At 46.3% G+C, this 19,377-nt stretch overlaps 1 protein-coding gene across 3 annotated transcripts in view; it reads left to right on the top strand.

Annotated features, from left to right (window-relative positions):
- SLC66A2 (solute carrier family 66 member 2) overlaps nucleotides 1-18,500 on the top strand; it is a 70,827-nt gene extending 52,327 nt beyond the window's left edge. For 2 of the 3 annotated variants that reach the window (XM_074829832.1, XM_074829822.1), the window contains one exon: nucleotides 15,293-18,500. In XM_074829832.1, coding sequence (XP_074685933.1) covers nucleotides 15,293-15,500 — 208 coding nt within the window. In that variant the 3' untranslated portion in view covers nucleotides 15,501-18,500. Of the gene's footprint in view, nucleotides 1-3,167; nucleotides 3,341-15,292 lie in introns of all 3 variants that reach the window. The other variant, XR_012623877.1, reaches the window with a different exon arrangement.
- Nucleotides 18,501-19,377: the final 877 nt, after the last annotated feature.

The raw sequence follows: 19,377 nt of genomic DNA, 5'->3' as shown, positions 1-19,377 counted from the left end.
GCAATGGCAATATTGATTTTCTTCCCCCCCCCCCCCGCCCCAGCTCCTGTTTCTCACTGACAGAAATTGCATGGATGAGAGCAAAATCAAAGAAATAGGAGTAGGGATAATGGATGCCTGCATGAGAGATTTCCTTTTCTGAGTATGCTGTATACACAAAGCAGATGCTGGCCAGTACAATGGTGACCTGAGTTAGTAATGGGATGAACACCAAGGAAGCTGCTGAAGAGAGAGTACTGTTCCTGTCAGGCTTTGGAACTGTAGCCTCCAGATGTTGATACAACAGGATCTACTCTTATTTTTAAAATAATAGCTGCTTTATATATTAAACAGTTATAACAGAGAAGGTGAAAAAGGGATATGGGAAGTGGGGGCCATTTAGTTTAAAAAAAAAAAAAGCAGAATGGCTTTGTGGGTTCAAATCGTCTGACTCAACTGAGGAGCAGGTTTTCATTACAGAAAGCATTGTATAGACTATCATAGTTGAAGAGCACAGTTGAAGAGGAGGTGGTCAGAGACCTGCTACACCACTTGGATACACACAAGTCTGTGGGACCGGATGGGTTACACCCAAGGGTGCTGAAAGAGTTGGCAGATGTGCTCGCCAAGCCACTTTCCATGATTTACCTGAAATCATGGCTAACTGGGGAGGTCCCATTGGACTGGAGGGTGGCAAATGTGACACCCATCTACAAGAAAGGCAGAAAGGATGATCCAGGAAACTATAGGCCTGTCAGTCTGACCTCGGTGCCAGGGAAGGTCATGGAGCAGGTCATCTCGAGTGCCATTACAAGTCATATAATGGACAACCAGGGGATCAGGCCTAGTCAGCATGGGTTTATGAAAGGCAGGTCCTGCCTGACAAACCTGATCTCCTTCTATGACAGGGCAACCTGCTTATTGGATGAGGGAAAGGCTGTGGATGTAGTTTACCTTGACTTCAGTAAGGCCTTTGACACCGTTTCCCATAGCATTCTGACGAAGCTGGCTGCTCGCGGCTTGGATGGGCACACGCTTTGCTGGGTAAAAAACTGGCTGGATGGCCGGGCACAAAGAGTTGTGGTGAATGGAGTTAAATCCAGTTGGCAGCCGGTCACGAGTGGTGTCCCCCAGGGCTCGGTTTTGGGGCCACTCCTGTTTAACATCTTTATTGATGATCTAGACGAGGGGATTGAGTGCACCCTCAGTAAGTTTGCAGATGACACCAAGTTGGGTGGGAGTGTTGATCTGCTCGAGGGTAGGGAGGCTCTGCAGAGAGATCTGGACAGGCTGGAGCGATGGGCTAAGGCCAACTGTGTGAGTTTCAATAAGGCCAAATGCCGGGTGCTGCACTTGGGCCACAACAACCCCCAGCAGCGCTACAGGCTTGGGGAGGAGTGGCTGGAGAGCTGCCAGTCAGAGAGGGACCTGGGGGTGTTGATTGACAGCCGGCTGAACATGAGCCAGCAGTGTGCCCAGGTGGCCAAGAAGGCCAATGGCATCCTGGCTTGTATCAGCAATAGCGTGGCCAGCAGGGACAGGGAAGTGATCTTACCCCTGTACTCGGCACTGGTGAGGCTGCACCTCGATTCCTGTGTTCAGTTTTGGGCCCCTCACTACAAAAAGGACATTGAATTACTCGAGCGTGTCCAGAGAAGGGCAACAAAGCTGGTGAAGGGTCTGGAGCACATGTCGTACGAGGAGCGGCTGAGGGAACTGGGGGTGTTTAGTCTGGAGAAGAGGAGGCTGAGGGGAGACCTCATCGCCCTCTACAACTACCTGAAAGGAGGTTGCAGAGAGCTGGGGATGAGTCTCTTTAACCAAGTAATAAGCGATAGGACAAGAGGTAATGGCCTCAAGTTGCACCAGGGGAGGTTTCGACTGGATATTAGGAAGCATTTCTTTACAGAACAGGTTGTTAGGCATTGGAATGGGCTGCCCAGGGAGGTGGTGGAGTCCCCATCCCTGGGGGTGTTTAAGAGTCGGGTCGACATAGCGCTGAGAGATGTGGTGTAGTTGGGAACTGTTAATGTTGGGTTAATGGTTGGACTGGATGATCTTCAAGGTCTTGTCCAACCTAGATGATTTTGTGTTACGGAACTCAGTTATAAAAGTGAAAGTAGTTTTATAATTAGGAACTAAAAAGTAAATCTGGGACTCTGGCAAATGAAGAAATCGAGGTCTTGAGTGTGAGCCAGAAATACATTGGGTAAATGCAGAATTATTAGCACTACTTAAAAGTGGTTTGTACTTACACTTAATGTTGTATAGGCCATTCCTTATTTTCACTGTCTTTCCTGGTGCACTAAGTTAATCAAAACTGTCAGTGTGCTTACAAATTGCCTATTTTAAACTATTCTTATAATTTAGTTTTGTGATTGCCTTCATTTGTCCTCCTAAATGCCCTTCCTTTCTTCTCAGATCTTGAATTTTCTCCATGGGTCTGTGGAAGTCATTGTCATTGCTTCTGAAGCTTCAGCCAGCATTCATACAGTTTTCTGGGGAAGGTTTGCTTGTTTCATTGATTTGCTTTGGTGATACTTCTTTCACTACTGTGGCACTGATCAGCTGGTTACTATTGTCCTTTATGGTGGCCTTTACATAAAATGGTCTGGGGTTTCTCATTTTTGGACTTTGCATACACATCCAGGTTTGCAGGAGTTTGGGAAGTAGTCAGTAAACAATTTTCATGACTGGAAGGACCAGGTTTTTATATAACTGTAAGGCTTGCTGCTTACAGCTTCTCTTCTCTTTTCCCCTTTCATTTGTGGTTCTAATAGATACCAGAAACATCAGATTCTCTTCCTGAATCTGGCTGTTTTAAAGCTAAGAGGTTGAAGAAAGTGGTCTCTAGTCCTCAGAAGATTTCTATTTTCTTCTCCTAGTTCCTTCTTTCAGGAAGGTAAACAGTCTTGGTCTCTCTTTAGTGCACTCAGGATGAGGGCAGAGTCCTGTCAGCATGTGAAGATTGGTAGATTGAAACCATTTGTTCTGATTCCAGGAAGCAAACAGATTCTTTTCCCTTCTCCATACCCTCTTTTCAGTTCTTTCAGCAGAGTGGTGATAGGTGCTCCAGGTTCAAGGACCTGCACTTTCTGCTTGACTCTGTGCAGACTTGTGACCTGCTGGTTGCTGTGCTGGGGTCAGCACTGTATTCACCTCCGTGCTTGCCTGCTGTGTCTCCCCAGAGCTGTTCTCTCCAGGCCTGCAGCAGCACAATATGAAGCTCCAAATACAGTTCTTTGTGCCCTGTGCACTCAACATATCTGAGAATTTCAGGAACTGAAGAAGGAGGCAGGTGGAAGAACCCAGGAGGGAGTGGGAGACCTTCCTTCTCTCACTCTCCAGCACTTCTGACAATGTGAGTAGCAGTATCCACTTCCCTTAAGCATCATCCCGATTGCAACACAGTGTGGACTGTGAAAGCTCTTGCACATACTGAACCTCCTTCTCATTTCTCTTCCCCTGGCACCTCATCCCATCAGTTCAGAAAGTAAATTCAAAGCAAATGACTTCAAACCAAAAGCATTCATCTTTTACAGATAGTTCAAGGCTTCTTTACAGTAATAGGAATAAAGCACTGCTGGCATGTCTAATCAGTGCTGTTTTCAGTTGGTGCTTTCCTCTGTGCCCTGAAAATTTGAAATACAAGAGAAAATTTATTGTACTTCTGTTACAAAAACATTCCACTAAGTTTGGGCACTCCGTTTTCTGCTGGCAAGGAAGTGTCATGCAAGGTGTTTTGCATAGTTAAGGTCAGGTCTTGCCAAGACACAAAAGGTCAGAATTGAGCTTATCATGAAGGCATCTGAGAGATGAAAGTTTTCTAAAAATGTCTTTTTCCTCTGTTACCTAACAAATTTGGGAACATAAGTGCCTCAATTCTTGAAATTCCGGCACCTGTATTGTTTTGCCAGAGTTCACCGCAGCCAGTTGTCTAAGTGGGATGTTATCTACTTTGTGGCTGCAGAATTGTCTCCTGCAGTGCAGTAGGACAGAGTGGGATTAGGAATATGGAATGGAAGTCAAATCAGATTTGGAGAAATGTAGGTTGAGATGCAAGGATGCAAATATCCATAATGGTAATACTGACTGTGATGAAGATCTGTAAAGTGAACAGACTGGCGAGTAATTTAACTGGTTAATAGATGAGCTAGAACAGCAGGAAAAAGAGGACTTAGGCCAGGAAGTGACTTTGCAGGGTGGTCCAGAAAGAGGAGAGATTTTCTGTTACAAATTGACCTGCGAGGGTGCATGTGGTCCCCTGCTCCTCAGACACAGAGGGACAAGCAAAGAAAGGAAGAAGAGTCATAAGTGCAGTGACTGACATGTTGGATGATTTGCCCAAAAACTGAGACAGGGGAGGAAGTGCTTGTAGCATTCTTGAGTGGGATGTAGAAAGAAACAAAATTTGGTCTCAGAAAAAGCTGTTTCAACAAGGTTTAAAGGTAGGGGTTTAGTTGGTTCCGGGGAGGATGGCTGGGAATGATATATGTCCATATATCAGGGAATGAAATTATATGCCAAGCAAGATGTTGTGGCATTGTCAGGTAAGCTTTCAGGGTAGTGGTGGAAGCCCTGTCCCTTCAGATACTAAGTCTTGTATTAGAGAATTTCCTGAAACAGGATTCATAGTGTGCAAAGGGGTGGATGGCAAGAGTTTGGGAATGAAGATAGGCTAGGGGATGTTTGTCCTTTTTGAACTGCAAAGACCCTACTCAGGCTGAAATTTTAAAATTTGTGTCATGCTATTGTGTGTGGGATGTGATTGTGATGCTTTTATTTCCTCCCTACGGCATTCAGCTCTGTCCAGAGCAGGGCTTTAAAGCACCGCTCTGCAACCACTGTGGGTCAGTGGTAATGCTGCACGTGGGAAGTCGCTCAGAAAGCCTTGATTTGTGGTGGCACCTTCTGACAAAGCACACCCTTCCTGCTGGGCTTTGCTTTGAGAAACACCACACAGGCATGTGGTACATCACTGTCACCATAAACTTCACTTCTGTACCTCTGTGTGCACACGTGTGTGTGGAAGGATAGGGGGAAACCTGGCATTTCATATGAAGACTTCGGTGCTGACATACCTTCATATAGAGCTTGCAAGGGGATATTTCCTTATAACGGTCAAGCATTTTTGAGAAGAATATGAGCTTTGTTTCTTACAAAATTCTTATTTCCAGGCAGTAAGCTGACTGGAAGGTAGGACTTAGTCCCTCAGTGGTTGCTCTTATTTACACACTAGTGTGTTTGGGGTTTTCACTTCTCCAGTGTTTCTTAGAATGTGAGAAGCATTTTACTAGCTGAAGGATGTGGTTAATTCATGAAAAGTAATGACTGTAATATTATTAGATTTTGTCCTTGGGGGTGCTGGCTTTGGAGACAACCACTGAACGCTAGTCATCTAGTACAAGGTAAGCACTAGAGCTAGGACTGTTATCTTGTGTATGTTGACCGAAGTGATAATTGCAGTTACTGAATTGGAATACTAAGATTGCACTCAGGCTATGTACTGGTTACCATATGAAGATGAAGGGAAAAATGTGCTCAAATTACCTCAAGTTAAATTGGATGAAGAGTCTGATGATTCCTTTGTTGTCTAGGGCAGGAAGAAAGGAAGATTTAAAAGCGTTATGATCTGAGCCTTGGGATACACAGCTGTGCTGAAGCAAAGCTCTCTTCCCTCCTGTCTTTTTATTACCTTTCAAATTGAATGTGTCCCAAGTTATTTAGAACTAGAGAAGGAAATACACTGAATGGTGTTACACAGGGACATTACTTTGCCATCTCTTACCCCTGGCAGCAGCCAGGGTATGGGCGGCCAGTTCGCCCTGCAGGGAGGCGAGCCATGGGAAGGAATGCTGCCTCCTGGGATTTGCTGCCAGCTGGCTGCCAGATCGTGGGGATGGCCCTTTCACCACTCACCTTTCAGGGGGTGGTGTGGGGCCCCGGGGGTGCCAAGCGGCCGGAGGGTGGAGGGGCAGCATGAGAGCGTCCAGAGCAGCATTAGCCAGCAGCTGTGCCTACAGCTCCATTGACTGCAGCGCCTTCAGCGGGAGGTGAGAGACAGGGACGGGGGGACAGACACTCAAGAACAAGTTTGTAAGTGAGATGCTGAAGGTGTAATTTAGGTGTGCTCTGTACCATTTACATGAAGCTGACGCTACCGTGTGCGTGGGCAGCTGACTGTATTACTGCGAGCAGTGCAGGGCGTCGTCTGCTGCTCTGGCACCTGCGGAAAGCCGCTCCCTGTCATGGCAGCATGTGTCGAAGCTTCCAAATCTGCCAGCAGCAGAAGCAGAGCCCATCTCATGTGTTCATACCACATGTCTGAGCAGACCTGAGCTTTGCAGTCTGGCCAGTATCCCTTTGTGTCTTCAGGCAGGAAGGGCACTGGTGTGAATTGTGGTTCGAGTCTTTCCTCTGCTCCACAGAAGAGATTTATTTTCACACCTGCTGCACATACTTAGGGCCTTTGAAACTGTTAAGACCTGCTGCCCTTCATTCTACAGCACAAGTTGTAGAGTACTAGAAATATTTTGTAGCTGTTAAGGGTTACCAGTTTCTGGACCTCTACAGACTAAACTTTAGGCATAGCTGCTTTTAGTAGCCAGAGGCAATCCCAGTGATCTTGTGTCTTGTAGTTTCCCCTTGACTCTCCTTTAACAGACATGTTCTAACAAATACTGGCTTTTGGGTGAGTGTGCTAAGCGGGGTCAAAATGCCTGACACCCCACCGCTCTTAGGAGTTTAGAAAACAGATGTTCATGAAGAAAAATAATTGACAAATACCTGTTTACCCTATTTTTTCCATAAAACTTTGTTGTTTATTTGTGAGTCTGCATAAAATGCATTTATTAAAAAAGAAGCCACCAACAAACAATCACTTTAACTGCATCTTTCTGGGTTTGTTTGCCTGACAGTGTTCCAGAGAGGAACCCTCCATTTCATCTTTCCTCAGTGTCCTTGGAAATCACAGGAGCTTTCAGATAGTTTGCTCTTGTATTGCAGCCCTCTGTGGTATCCATTGCTCATGGATGCGGCTTTAACTCAACTGCTTTAGCTCGATTCCAGAAATCCAAAATGAATGTTGGATCTCTCCTGCTGCATGTTTCTCTTAACTCCTGCTAGTATTGCCGGGCTGGACAAATGACTCCCTGTGGAGAAGGTCAGTGCTGCTCCAGCCTCAGAGGAATTGTTGAGAAGTGAGGTAAGGTGCTCTCGCCAAGGCAGAGCACGTGGGACTGGTGAACAGTTTCATGCTTGGAACCCCAGCTGGTTGTGCAGTTTATAAAAACAAGATCTATACTTGCTCACACAGAAGGACCTGTCTTAGGGTTTGCATGCTTAGTTTCCAGATTTTCAAACTTCAGACACTTTGGAGATCTGATTCCAATGTTTTCTTCTTCTCTTTCTTTTTTTTCTTTTAATAAATTTTGGCAGGCTAAACAGTTTGGTTAGCATCAGGAGAACTCCTTTTATGTTAAGCCATATGGCTTTTTGTTAGGAACAAATGCTCTATTTATTATTTTTTGTTTGTTTTGTGCAGTGTTAAAAATACTGTGGCATTTGGGTTTCATGTTTTCTGGTCTGTGTTTCACTGTTGAAGGCAGGCCAGCCTCTGATTGAAGTGCAGTGTTACGGATGCTTGCTGTCTTCTCTAAGTAGACTATTTTGGAGCTGCAAATGGGAGCTGAAAGTTTTCCAAAGTCAGGATGTTATAACTGAATCTGCTTTCTCTTCCAGAAATTTCCATGCAAATGGCTTGTGGGAGGTAACAGCTTAAAAGGTTGCAGGAGAGATACCTTCTGTACCCTCTTCCTTGCTTCCCAAAACCAAATGCAGTGTTCAAAATACTCATGCTGTTTTGATGTGGACCTTATTCCTGAAGGACATACTAGCTTGTCAGCTCTTAAATGGTTTTATTCTGCTTTTATATCCCCAGTCATTTAAACAATCATCACCATTTTTTAACATATGTGAAAGCCAAGCGCTAATATATGAAGAAATGTCTGAAACTGTGGCAATCTAAAAAGTCAGATCTTTGAATCTGGCATCACCTGTGTCTTGGCCATGATGTGGGGAAGTTGTGGTCAACTTCCACTGATTCTTGAACATAAAAAGTCCAGGCTAATTCTCCTCTTTTTAGTTCCAGTTGCGTGGGATAGAAAGAAAAAAACCCTGCCAACTTTTGAAGTAGATAAAGATCAGTAAATTATACTAATTTTTCTGTTATTGAGAATAATTTAGGATTTTTGAGTTCATCGACTGTCTGAGCACAATTAGCACTAAGTTTGTGACTGTAGCAGGATGTAATTACATCAGGGCAACACGTACCTCCTGTTGCTATTTGTGCTGAGATGTCTGGTCAAACCACTACAGAATTTCTCAACGGAAGTCACTGTGTAATGTCTGATTCTCTTTGTGTCTTCCAGCTTGCAGGGTATTTTTGGGTTTGTGTGTTAAGCTACAAACATGCAGAGTCATAACATTGATGTGAGAAGATCTACAGTGCAAATGGGAAGCAAGTACTGCCATGTCTTTCTTCTTGTGTAGGTTTTGTTGTAAGTACCAGCCCGTGTTCTGCAGACTGCTGCTCTGAAGCTCTGCTAATGTGCTACTGTTTGTAAGTGATTCTGATGGATGGTTGCAACTAGTCTTAAAGACAGACTGGTTTACCAGGGCGGAGGAAGAGGGGGCTTCACATTCTTATATTTTTTTACAAAATCCTTTTTTTGATAGTGTTTGCTCTTTCAGATGAAGGAAGAAGGAAGGTGTAATGACCAAGAAGTGACTAATGTTGAACAGAGTGTGCAAAGACTCCAATGGAAAATCAGAGATTTGAGACTGTTGCAGCCAGGTTTTGAGCAGAAGGAATGAAGATGCTGAAAAGCTTTGATTCAAGTAGCATCAGTCCTGCATAAGGGGGGTTGGAGCCTAAATATCTGGCTAATCTCATTGTTCTGTAAATTACTCGGCCTCTAGTACAGTTCCTCAAAGAGAAGCAACAAAGTTTTGTTGTTTTTTTTTTCTGAATGCACTTTACAAGGTCTTTCTATATGTGAATAATTTGAGGAGTATTCTGTAAAAATTATGGTTCATTGGCAGACTGCAGATACGGCGTACTAATAGGCTTTTTACCTCTAGTTGCTGTCACTTCAGAATTAATATACAATATGCAAGGAACCTGAATGAAGCAAGTTGTTCCTTGAGAAAAGTGAATGCTGTTTTCCAGCATGCCATTTATTTATTTAGCAAGTGAAGATTGCTACAGTGTGTTTATGAAATCTACTATCAGTGGTAGAGAACAGCAGCGCTGTAGGGCATTTTTATATTACCATATTAAAAAATAGCATTTAGCAACCCACCCCTAGTCTAGCGTCTGATCAGAAGCGGTGGTGTCTTTCTGAGAAATAATTCTAATGGCAGAATAAATAAGAGCTCTTTCAGATTTTAAGAACAAATACCAGCTTTTCCTCTTTGTGGTCAGTTGCAATTTACACAGACTTGACACTGACTGTTACTACATTAGCAACTCCTTCTAACAAGCTCAACTGTAAGGAAGGCGCTTGCTTTTAGGAGGTTTGTTGTCATTGGATACTGCAGTACTGATTTACATTACTGGGAAGTGCTATTTTTACCGCAAGTCTGCTTCAAGCCTCTGGCAATACCAGCTATTTCAGCACAGTTCCTGCCTCCTGCCCCTCCAGTTGGCATCTCTGTTGTCACACAACCAAATGCTGCCATTTGTTTATTTCCGCCTCCCCAAATTGCTTTGTGGCACTGCTCACCCCTAACCTGCTCACTCATTTGTGCTAAGAGCAACTCTGCTGTTCTGCTGGACTGTATCCTCCATATCAACTAGGTGAGCATTTCCAACCTTCCACCTCTCCCCAGCTTAGCTTTGGGCTTTTTCAGGAAAGACATCACTTTAGTTACTCCTAAATCTTGCTTTGCTGTGTAGCCAGTGCTGGACAGAACAGCTTCGCTCACGTGGCTCTGCAGGTGTGAGGAGAAGATAGTGTGAAGTTGGTCTTTGTGAGATAGGTTGGGAAATTTCTGCGGCATGCAGCTTCCTCGTGATGTGCTGTCCAGTCTCAGGCAGGGCTGACGGTGGGCCTGGGCTGCCTCTTGCAGCAAAGCCTCATCTACATTAACAGCGCGGTGTTCCCTCTCGCACCGTGAAACCAAGGGCCAGACGTATGCCAGCGGGCTGCGGACTGCCAGCCGGCGGCACCTGGCACGTGGCATTGCAGAGGAGCAGAGCCACGCAGAGGGCTCATTCACCACCGCTGGCAGCCTGCATTGCAGCCTCTGCTGCATCCTGTGGCTCTCTGGGAGACTCACGCTGTTGCTGTGATCCCACAGATTTTCTGTTATGTGGCATGCAGAGCCATGCAGGGGAAGAAAGCTGAGACTAGAGGGTTGACCCTTTGGTGTATTGGTATCTTGTTAAAAGTGAGCCTTATGCATCTTACAGGAAGGGTCTGGAGCTTCATTCAGCAAATGGAGGTTACAGCAGAGCAGTGGAAGAAGGGCTTGGGTGTGCTCTCCCCTTTTTCCTCTTCCTTCCCCACAACCAACTGAAAGCTCCATTTCTTTTGGGCAACAAAACCTCCCTTTCTGCACAAAAACTGCTCTTTTCTCCTCCAGGGCAGGTAAGAGGCATCTATCTGCCCAAGATAGGTTGGTTTCTTTCTTTTCTAACCCAAAAGTAAGAATAAATACATGTATTACCTCTCTTCCCCAAGAAGTGAAGCTGAGAAGCTGCGGACAAAGCTGGCTTTTCTCTCCGTCTGGCATCCTGAAGTGACACAATAGCTGGCAGTAGGAGAGCAGTCGTGGTGTATCCATGCGATCAGTCACACATAGTCATGCACGCACCAATGCATTACTGTCAGCGGCATCTGCGTATGCAGTGAGGACAGGGCAACTGCACAGCCCAAGTAAGGGGGGAGGACCATTACTATTGTACCTGGGTGTCTGGAAATTAGGACATGGCAGAAGCCATGTTGATGGTGTAAACTTCATTCGGCCCCTCTCCCAGCCTCCTGAAGCACAGGCCTCTGATGTGGTAGTGGGCGCAGGGACAGCTCTGTTCCCCGCTGAGAAGCCACACAGACACTCAATGGGTTTCTCAGCAAGCTGAAACTTTCTGGCTGTGTGTGCAAATGGGTGCTGGTTGAGACAGGGGAGATGCGATAGCAGTTGTAGCTTTTCCCCTCCCTAGGGAGGGCACTGGAGGAGTGAGACACGTACTTAATTGGACAGGGTGCTGGGGGCATTCAGGGATGCTTGCAGACATCACAGTGATGAGGTGGGGGTCTTGGGCCAGTGCACACCTCTTCTGCTCATTCCCTAGCTTCACCCTTGCGGTGGGTTGACCCTGGTTGGATTCCAGGTGCCCACCAAAGCCACTCTTATCATTTCCCTCAACTGGACAGGGGGAGACAAAAATATAACAAAAGGCTCGTGGGTTGAGATAAGGACAGGGAGAGATCACTCACCAATTACCGTCATGGGCAAAACAGACTCAACTTCGGGAAATTAATTTAATTTCTTGCCAGTCAAAATGAGAGTAGGATAATGAGAAAAAAACCCAAATCTTAAAACACCTCCCCCCCACCCTTCCCTTCTTCCTAGGCTCAACTTTACTCTGGATTTCTCTACCTTCTCCCTCTGAGCAGCACAGGGGTATGGGGAGTAGGGGTTGCGGTCAGTTCATCACGTGTTTCTGCCACTCCTCCCTCCTCAGCGGGAGGACTCTTCACACTCTTCCCCTGCTCCAGTGTGGGGTCCCTCCCACGGGAGACAGTCCTCCATGAACTGCTCCAGCGTGGGTCCTTTCCATGTGTCCTTTCCACAGGGTACAGTCATTCAGGAACAGACTGCTCCAGCGTGAGTCCCCCGCAAGGTCACAAGTCCTGCCTGCAAATGTGCTCCAGGGTGGGCTCCTCTCTCCATGGAGTCACAGGTCCTGCCAGGAGCCTGCTCCAGCACGGGGCTCCATCAGGGCTCATCCACCTGCTCCGGTGTGGGGTCCTCCATGTGCTGCAGGTGGATATTTGCTCCATCATTAATCTCCAGGGGCTGCAGGGGCACATCCTGCCTTACCATGGTCATCACCACAGGCTGTAGGGGAATCTGCTCTGGTGCTTGGAGCACCTCCTCCCCCTCCTTCTTCACTAACCTTGGTGTCTGCAGAGTTGTTTCTCTTGCATATTCTCACTCCTCTCTCCTTGCTGCTACTGTTGTGCAGCAGCTTTTCTCCCCCTTCTTAAATATGTTATACCAGAGGCACTACCACTGTTGCTGATGGTCTCAGCTTTGGTCATTGGTGGGTCCGTCTTGGAGCTGGCTGGCATTGGCTCTGTCGGACATGGGGAAGCTTCCAGCAGCTGCTCACAGAAGCCACCCCTGTAGCTCCCCCCACTGCCAAAACCCTGCCACACAAACCTAATACAACCCTGAACACTGTTGTCCCAGGCTGTACTCCTCTGTCTGTCCACCCCAAATTCAGGTTGTTTTCAAGGACTTGTGTTGCAAGTTCCCAGTTCTCTTCCATTCCTCTCATTCCCTGTCCTGCTCCAGTCTCTTTTTCTTACCTATTTCTCATCTGACCGACCTCTCTGCTCCTCTGATGTCTCCTTGGCTTTCCTCTGGGGCTCTTCATTACCTCTGCTCACTTCTTGAGTGACACTGTCCTCGTCTCCTTGCAAGCTGTTTTTGGTTACCCCATGTACCTTTAGGTCTGTGCTGGACATGCTCCTTTTGTCCAGTCCCAGCCTCTCCTCTGGAGAGCAGCCAGCAATCCCACAGTCACTGCTTTGCATTAACTCTGGGCTCTGAGAACCTCAATGCAGCTGCAGTACTAAGGTTTTGTGGAACATCGAATGTTTTGTGTATTTTTATTTTGCATTTTTATAGTACCTTGGTGATTTGCAGGTTTTCTCTGCTGCTTTGTCCAAGTTACTGGACAGAGGAGGATGTGTATTTTTTGATTTGGTGACAGACTAGTGGTGTTAGCTCTTTAAACTATCCATTACATGGTTTTAAATAATTTTGTTAAGGACAAGTTGGGATTTTCCTGTGTATAGAGCATTGTCATGTCCTAGTGAGAACCCAGGCATGATTCTGATTTCCTTGAGTGATGAACGAGCTGAAGAGTGGGGCTCTGGAATGTGCAAAGGTCATTGGAGCATGCACCAAGTTACCCAGCTGGTATTGCAGGCTGTTGAGTTCACAGGTGACTTCTTAGCAAAGCCCAGAATTGCTTTGGCAAACTCAGCACAGCATGTGACAGCTAGAGGTGTGCTTCTAGTGCTTGGCTCCTACTGCACTGCTGAACTTCACGTGTCCGTAAGGTTTCCCCCAATGATTATTCTTTCTTTGGGGGAGTAAATTCTTTTGTAGGCTGTACATCTTCTGACAGTGTGTATTTTCTCATCCGCATCCGCACTGCACCATGGGGTTGATTTTAAAACCCAGCTAGCTTTCTCCATGGGGAATATGTGACAAATATTTTTTGCACATTAAATTCCTATTTAGATATTTTGTGGCATCCCTGCACTGCCTTTCTGTCAACAGCGAGCAGTTAGTTTGACCTGCCAGGTTTAGCATGTGCTTTTAGTGAGTTTCCCCAGTCACCGCCAGGACAGATTCACAATTAAATTGTGATCAGCAAACACTGATAAGCTTAAAATCAGAGGAGGAGGAATGTTGGCTGCCTGCAAACAAGGTGCCAGTTTTATTACCCTCAGAGTTTATCACCCTTCCTAATTAAAATCCCAAACAATCCCCACCACCGCCTAAGTCTGTAAACCTCCCCTAAGTGTGATGTAAGGTGACTTGGTGTGACTGGAAACATGCACAAAGTAGGTGGTGCAGGCTGTTTGCACTGAGCACAAATGGCGCTGTGGGTTTAGCAGTTGTTTTCCTTCTCTGATTATTTATTTACGCTTTTAGAATGACCTTGGGTGGGGAATGACTGCTCACTCAATTCCATATCCTTGCTTGCACTTCCACACAGAGACTCTCTTTGGAAGATCCACAGGATTCTAGACCTGATTTACACTCTCAGTCACGTAACATGAGTTACAAAAAGGCTCGTGTTCCTGTAGTGCGATGGGGTAGTATAATTTGATGCTCTTGGCCACCCTTCCTCTATGGGGAAGGAGTGGGCTGCAGCATTTGGCTTGCAATAGCATTGTGTACTGGTGTCCAAAATACAAATTGTGCTAGCTCCCTGCCTGAATGTTTGAGAAATGAACATTAAGTCCTGCCCTGCTGCATGGGCCTGACTGCATTTGATGAATTGGAGTCAGTGCTGGCAAAGCATAATTGCTCATAATTATGACAAATCACGCACAATGTTCATACTGTGAACTACAAAGCTTTTGTCCACTACTGCTTATCCAGCTGCGTAAAAAGCTCTCCTGTTAAAGGGCATGAAGCTCAGAAACAGCCTTCAGGATCTGGTTGTTCGCATTTTGTTGAGGGCACTGAAAAAAATTTGGTCTGTTTGAAGAATTTGCTTCTAATCCCCAGAGTTTCTCCTCATGTGGGGGAGCAGGAGATGGACTGCAGGACAGGGGATGGCTCAGCAGTACAGCAAGATGAAAGCAAGGATGGCTATTGAAAGGGAGTCTGAGCATTGCTCTTGATCTGTGTCCTTGATAAAAATCCCTAGTGATGTTCATCCTTCCAGTAACAGCTGCAGGCATGTCATTTCCCCTCTTTCTGTATTACTGGACAATCTGTCTTTCTGTTTTTTGGTTTTGCATTTTCTGCAATAAGAAATGGTTTCTTGTGTCTATCAGAAGTGTTTGTTTCAGCAGATGCTAAAAAAGTGTGCATGGATGAGACAGCAGTCTATGTGTTAACTTCACCTTGCGTGAGCACAAAATTGCGTGCACAAGAAAGAACTGCTGGGATGAATTGCCTTTGTTTTGTATGCCCTGGATTCCTTTGGTTTATGGTCAGTGCTGTCAGCATGTGGCAGTCATGTTTACAGAGCACCGCTGAGTCAAATATCCTAGATGGATATTTTAAAATGTTGGATACCTTCATAGCCACAGGCATTTGGAGCTGTAATTGCCGAGATAAGAGTGCTACAGTTTGTGGGGTAAAGGACTTGATCCTTCCTTCAAAGTACAGTGCTGCATGTCTTGGCTTGGCACGCTGTCTGCCCTCGTCAAGGGGAGTCCCAGCCCACTGTTGGATATAAGCCCTCGCTGAAGTAGGTGGGATCCTCAGGCTCGGCAGGTCTAATCACAAGCCAAGTCCTTCTCATTAAATACTCTTCTTTTCTGTCTTTTAGTGTCAAGATGGTGCTGATGTGGACTAGTGGGGACACGTTCAAGACTGTTTACTTCATCTTGAATCAAGCCCCTTTCCAGTTCTCCATCTGTGGACTCCTGCAGGTTTTTGTGGACATCGCTATCCTGTTCCAGGTTTACTTGTACAGCAGCTATCCTCAGAAGCCCGTGTCCCACACTGCACACCCAGCCAGCACCAAGGCCCTGTGAAGCGCTTAGCTGGACAGGTTGCACGTCAATGGCGCTGCAGAGTCAGCCGTGGCAGCTCCTCTTCTGCTTGTAAATACTCCTGTGTTGCCGAGTTGAAAGCAGAAATGAGGACAAGGATTGAAAATCTGGCTGCGCTTCCAGACTGGGAGGTTTTATTTTAAATAACTTGCTCTCTCTGTTTTCAGACTTAGCTGTACAGAACTGTTTCTTGGTGGGGGGAGGGGCACTTTATTTTTGCATATGTACCTATGAGCCTTATCAATTCACAAATGTTTGTATATTTAATCACAAGGGCTGGATGGTTTGTGTTTTTAATGCTATTTAAAAATGTTACACCACAGAAATTATAGGATATTTTGTCTGAAACTTTTACCTATTTATATAATATAAAGTCTGTATATTGGCAGGAAGTTTGTGGCATATGCTAGCACTCAGTATCTCCATGATGTAGGAAGAAGTATTGTAAAGCAAATGCAGGAGCTTCCTGTTTTAAGCAGGGTGTCTGGTGGGCAGGGAAGGTGAGGGCGGGAGGCCCTGCAAAGAGGTGAGCAGGCAGAAATGAACCAGTCGCACACCACGTAAAGCATCAGTGTGCTAAAGAGTGAACGGCAGGTGTTCACCCCCGCTGCGGGATCAGTGTGGCAGGCGGACACGTCGCGGAGATGATGACGGGGCTCTGAGTATGGATGGTGCTGGAGCCATGTTCAGAGCAGGCACAGCCAGTCCTGCGGTCAGACAGAAGGAGGAGCTAACAGGAGACTGCAGGTAACTTAGGTAGTCGGGCTTTGAAACAGTGGGGTTTGGGAACAGCCCGCCCTGCACTCGGGGGGCAGCACTGCTCCCGAGCTGTGCATGGGACAGAGCTGGGCTGTAGGATGGCTTTCACAAACCAAGGGGCCAGCAGATGCCTGTTGCCAGTATTGCCAGGCAAGTACTTCTAGAGCCACAAAGGCAGAAGCAACTCCACTTCCACTGCCTCGGAAGGAGAAGTGAAAAAGTTTGAGACAGAGAAAAAGCTGTATCCTATGGAGTAGGATTAGCATCTGACAGCTTGGTTTGTTGAGGCTGAGATTCATGTTCATGTTGTTTAATGCCAAGCAAGAACCAGTTTATGTTTTGGGGTGTTTCTTGCCTTGACCCAACAAGCAAGGAGTCCATGTTTTCCTTTTTCTGTTGCTTAAGATCTTATAGGCTCTTAGAAGAATCAGCAGTCTGTACTTAGAGGGGCTGAGAAACCTGAAAGAGCGGAGAGTTTATTTATAAATGTAGATGTTGTCTATAATGGCTGTTTGCCAACGTAGGTCAGGGTGCCCTTTCTGAGAACTGCACGTGTCTGGCAGCTGCAGGTGCTGTGGACCCACAGCGGGCTGTGACCAAGCCCCTGGGCTTCTGCCAGTTGCCGTCATGGAACCGCCCTGCTTAGTATGAGGCAGCCATAGAAGATGCTTGGTCCCAGGCACAGCCATGCCTGCGCTGCTTTCTTCTTCATGAGGCTCCCTCCCTGCTGCCGGGTGACCCTCGTCTGACCACAGGCAAGGTGTGAGAGCTGGGACAGATTTTTGAGAATCGTTTTTTCTCCAAGATTAGCCCAAAAGCTTATGTTTTCTTACTGATGGCAGCAAGTCTGAGGTTTAATAACTATGGTGTGTAAATCAGATACTTCCTCTACCCTGTTTTATTTGGGAACCTCATGATTTGAGTCTGGACTGTCTTCATTGGTGGCAAACTGTCCTCTGGAGGGGAAGTGTCAGCAGGCTGCAGCAGTGGTTGCGTGGTGCTCGGTTGGGAATGTCCGTTGTAAGGCAGGGAAGAGCAGGCTGTCCCTGTGCTGCTTTACAGACTTGTGCCCTCTCGCTCCCCAGGTAGCCCCACGCTGACGTCGGGGCTCCCGCTGCATGTGCCATTTGGTTTTGGAGCTGACGTGTTGGTGCCAGAGGGCTGAGGCTGAAACCTGTGGGCAGAAGTCCTGCCCTGGGGCCAAGCCGTCCTGCTCTTTGGTCAGGGCACCACTGGAGGTGGAAGGAAGGGCGTCCTTGGGAAGTCCCTCCTGCCCCAGCAGATCCAGTCAGATCTGTGTGAGTAAAGCAGGGTCGAGGAGAGCTGCTCTTTCAGAATGCTCTGCCCGGGCACTGACTCCATGCTCTTTGTTTGATACCGTACTCTTTTAGGCCTGAAGTGACCTTAAAAAGACGTTGTACCTGGTATGGCAGACTATGAATGTTCTGTTCCTCCTTTTTTCTCCAATGTTCTGGTTATGTTACAGGAACACCTGGGCTTTTGTCTTTTTTAATTGAAAACTTACTTAACAACTGGCTTCTCCGGTATGCTGCTTTAATGAGGATTGTATTTCTACTGTATGCAAACAAACACTTTCTTGTGTGTTTTAATGGTCTGAGGGGTTTTTTTAATAACTTGTAATGATAAGGTTTTTGTATATGGTGGTCTTTTTCTAATATTCTATGAAATGGGGATATAAGAAAAAAATGGCTCTTAAGAAATACACTTCTGTATGTTATAGCTTCACCTGGGAGTACACACTTTTGGCCACCTCGTCGGCTTTGAACTATAGGTATTACTGAGGATAAAACAATTGTTGTTTTTTCCTTTTGGAACTCTTCCCTGGGCATATTCTTGAGTCTGTCATCAGTACCCAAACCAGCGAGCTCTGCAGACCAGTCTCATTCACACCAGAGCTGCATATGCTGGAAGAGAAGCCAGTGAAACTGTCTAAAGTCATCTTCTGTATGTGGCATTTAGCAAGGTAGGACTCTTGGCCAGGAACTCTTGAACTTCATCTTGCAAGATACTTAGGGACAAAATGTTACAGAACTTTGTTTTTGTTCTTTAAGTGTCAGGAAGTATCTGTATGAATGATCACCTCAGAATAAGAAATCAGTTACTTTCAATACATCTCTTTGAATGTATGGCACATTTCACAGAGTTTATTTTCTCTGTCAGTTGCAATGTTTTTTTAAATAAAAATTACCTATTATGTATAAATTGTAGTGTTGCTGTGTTTTGATGGGACTGGCCCTAAATGAAACAAAGGGGAGCCCCTTCAGTAACCGGGAGCTCTCCCAGCCGCCTCTGGACGCCGCAGCAGCCAGGGCAGCAGCAGGGCCCTCATCCCGCTGCACCAGCGCTGGCCCTGGCCTCAGGGCAAAGCTCTCCCTGGGCCGTGCCAGGGCAGGCAGTGCTCCGCCGCGGCTCCACACAGACACAGATTTCATGGGTAGATGTTTGGGTGCATGTATCTACATATGTAGCTAGATGCAATTAACAACATTTTAAATCAAAGGGCAAAGCTCAAATTCGGCACTGGGTAGTAAAGCCAAAGTGGGCCACAGATGCCGTTTCTTAAATTTGGTTGTGATGCTTAGCTTAGGCTTGAGTGACAAGAAGGCTTCAAGGACCTGACTGACAGCTGTAGCTTTGTTGGTGGCTTTCTGTAACAGAAAGAAGATGTTAATGTGTAAGTCAACAATACACCAATAAATAAGCACACTGCCTGAATACCTGTGCCAACATCAGTAAGGAAGAGACATGGACTACAACAAAATAGGAGGCACACCCTGGAGCAGGGGCAGATCTCCCTGTAAACAGCCTTGTAAAGCAGCCAGGTCCCAAGAGGATGGCAGCATCTGGAAATGCCCCAAAGGCAAACACAGGCTTAGGACTTCAGACCCCCATCCTGCCCCTTCTAGGTCCCGGTTTACATGGATTTGGTTCTTGTAGGTGCTGGCTTAGCTGTGCTGGGAGACCAAGGGGTTTTGCTCGGCCTCAGGTGGGCCAGCAGAACCATGCTGGGTTTCTCTACCCATCAGCACCTCCATCCACCTCTTTCCTCTTCTGCCTCAAGGCTTCATACTCTTCTAAA

The sequence above is a fragment of the Strix aluco genome, chromosome 1 (genome assembly GCF_031877795.1).
Source record: "Strix aluco isolate bStrAlu1 chromosome 1, bStrAlu1.hap1, whole genome shotgun sequence".
Classification (NCBI taxonomy): Eukaryota; Metazoa; Chordata; class Aves; order Strigiformes; family Strigidae; genus Strix; species Strix aluco.
The sequence above is the reverse complement of the archived record's forward strand: the minus strand, read 5'-3'. Positions and strand labels throughout refer to the sequence as shown.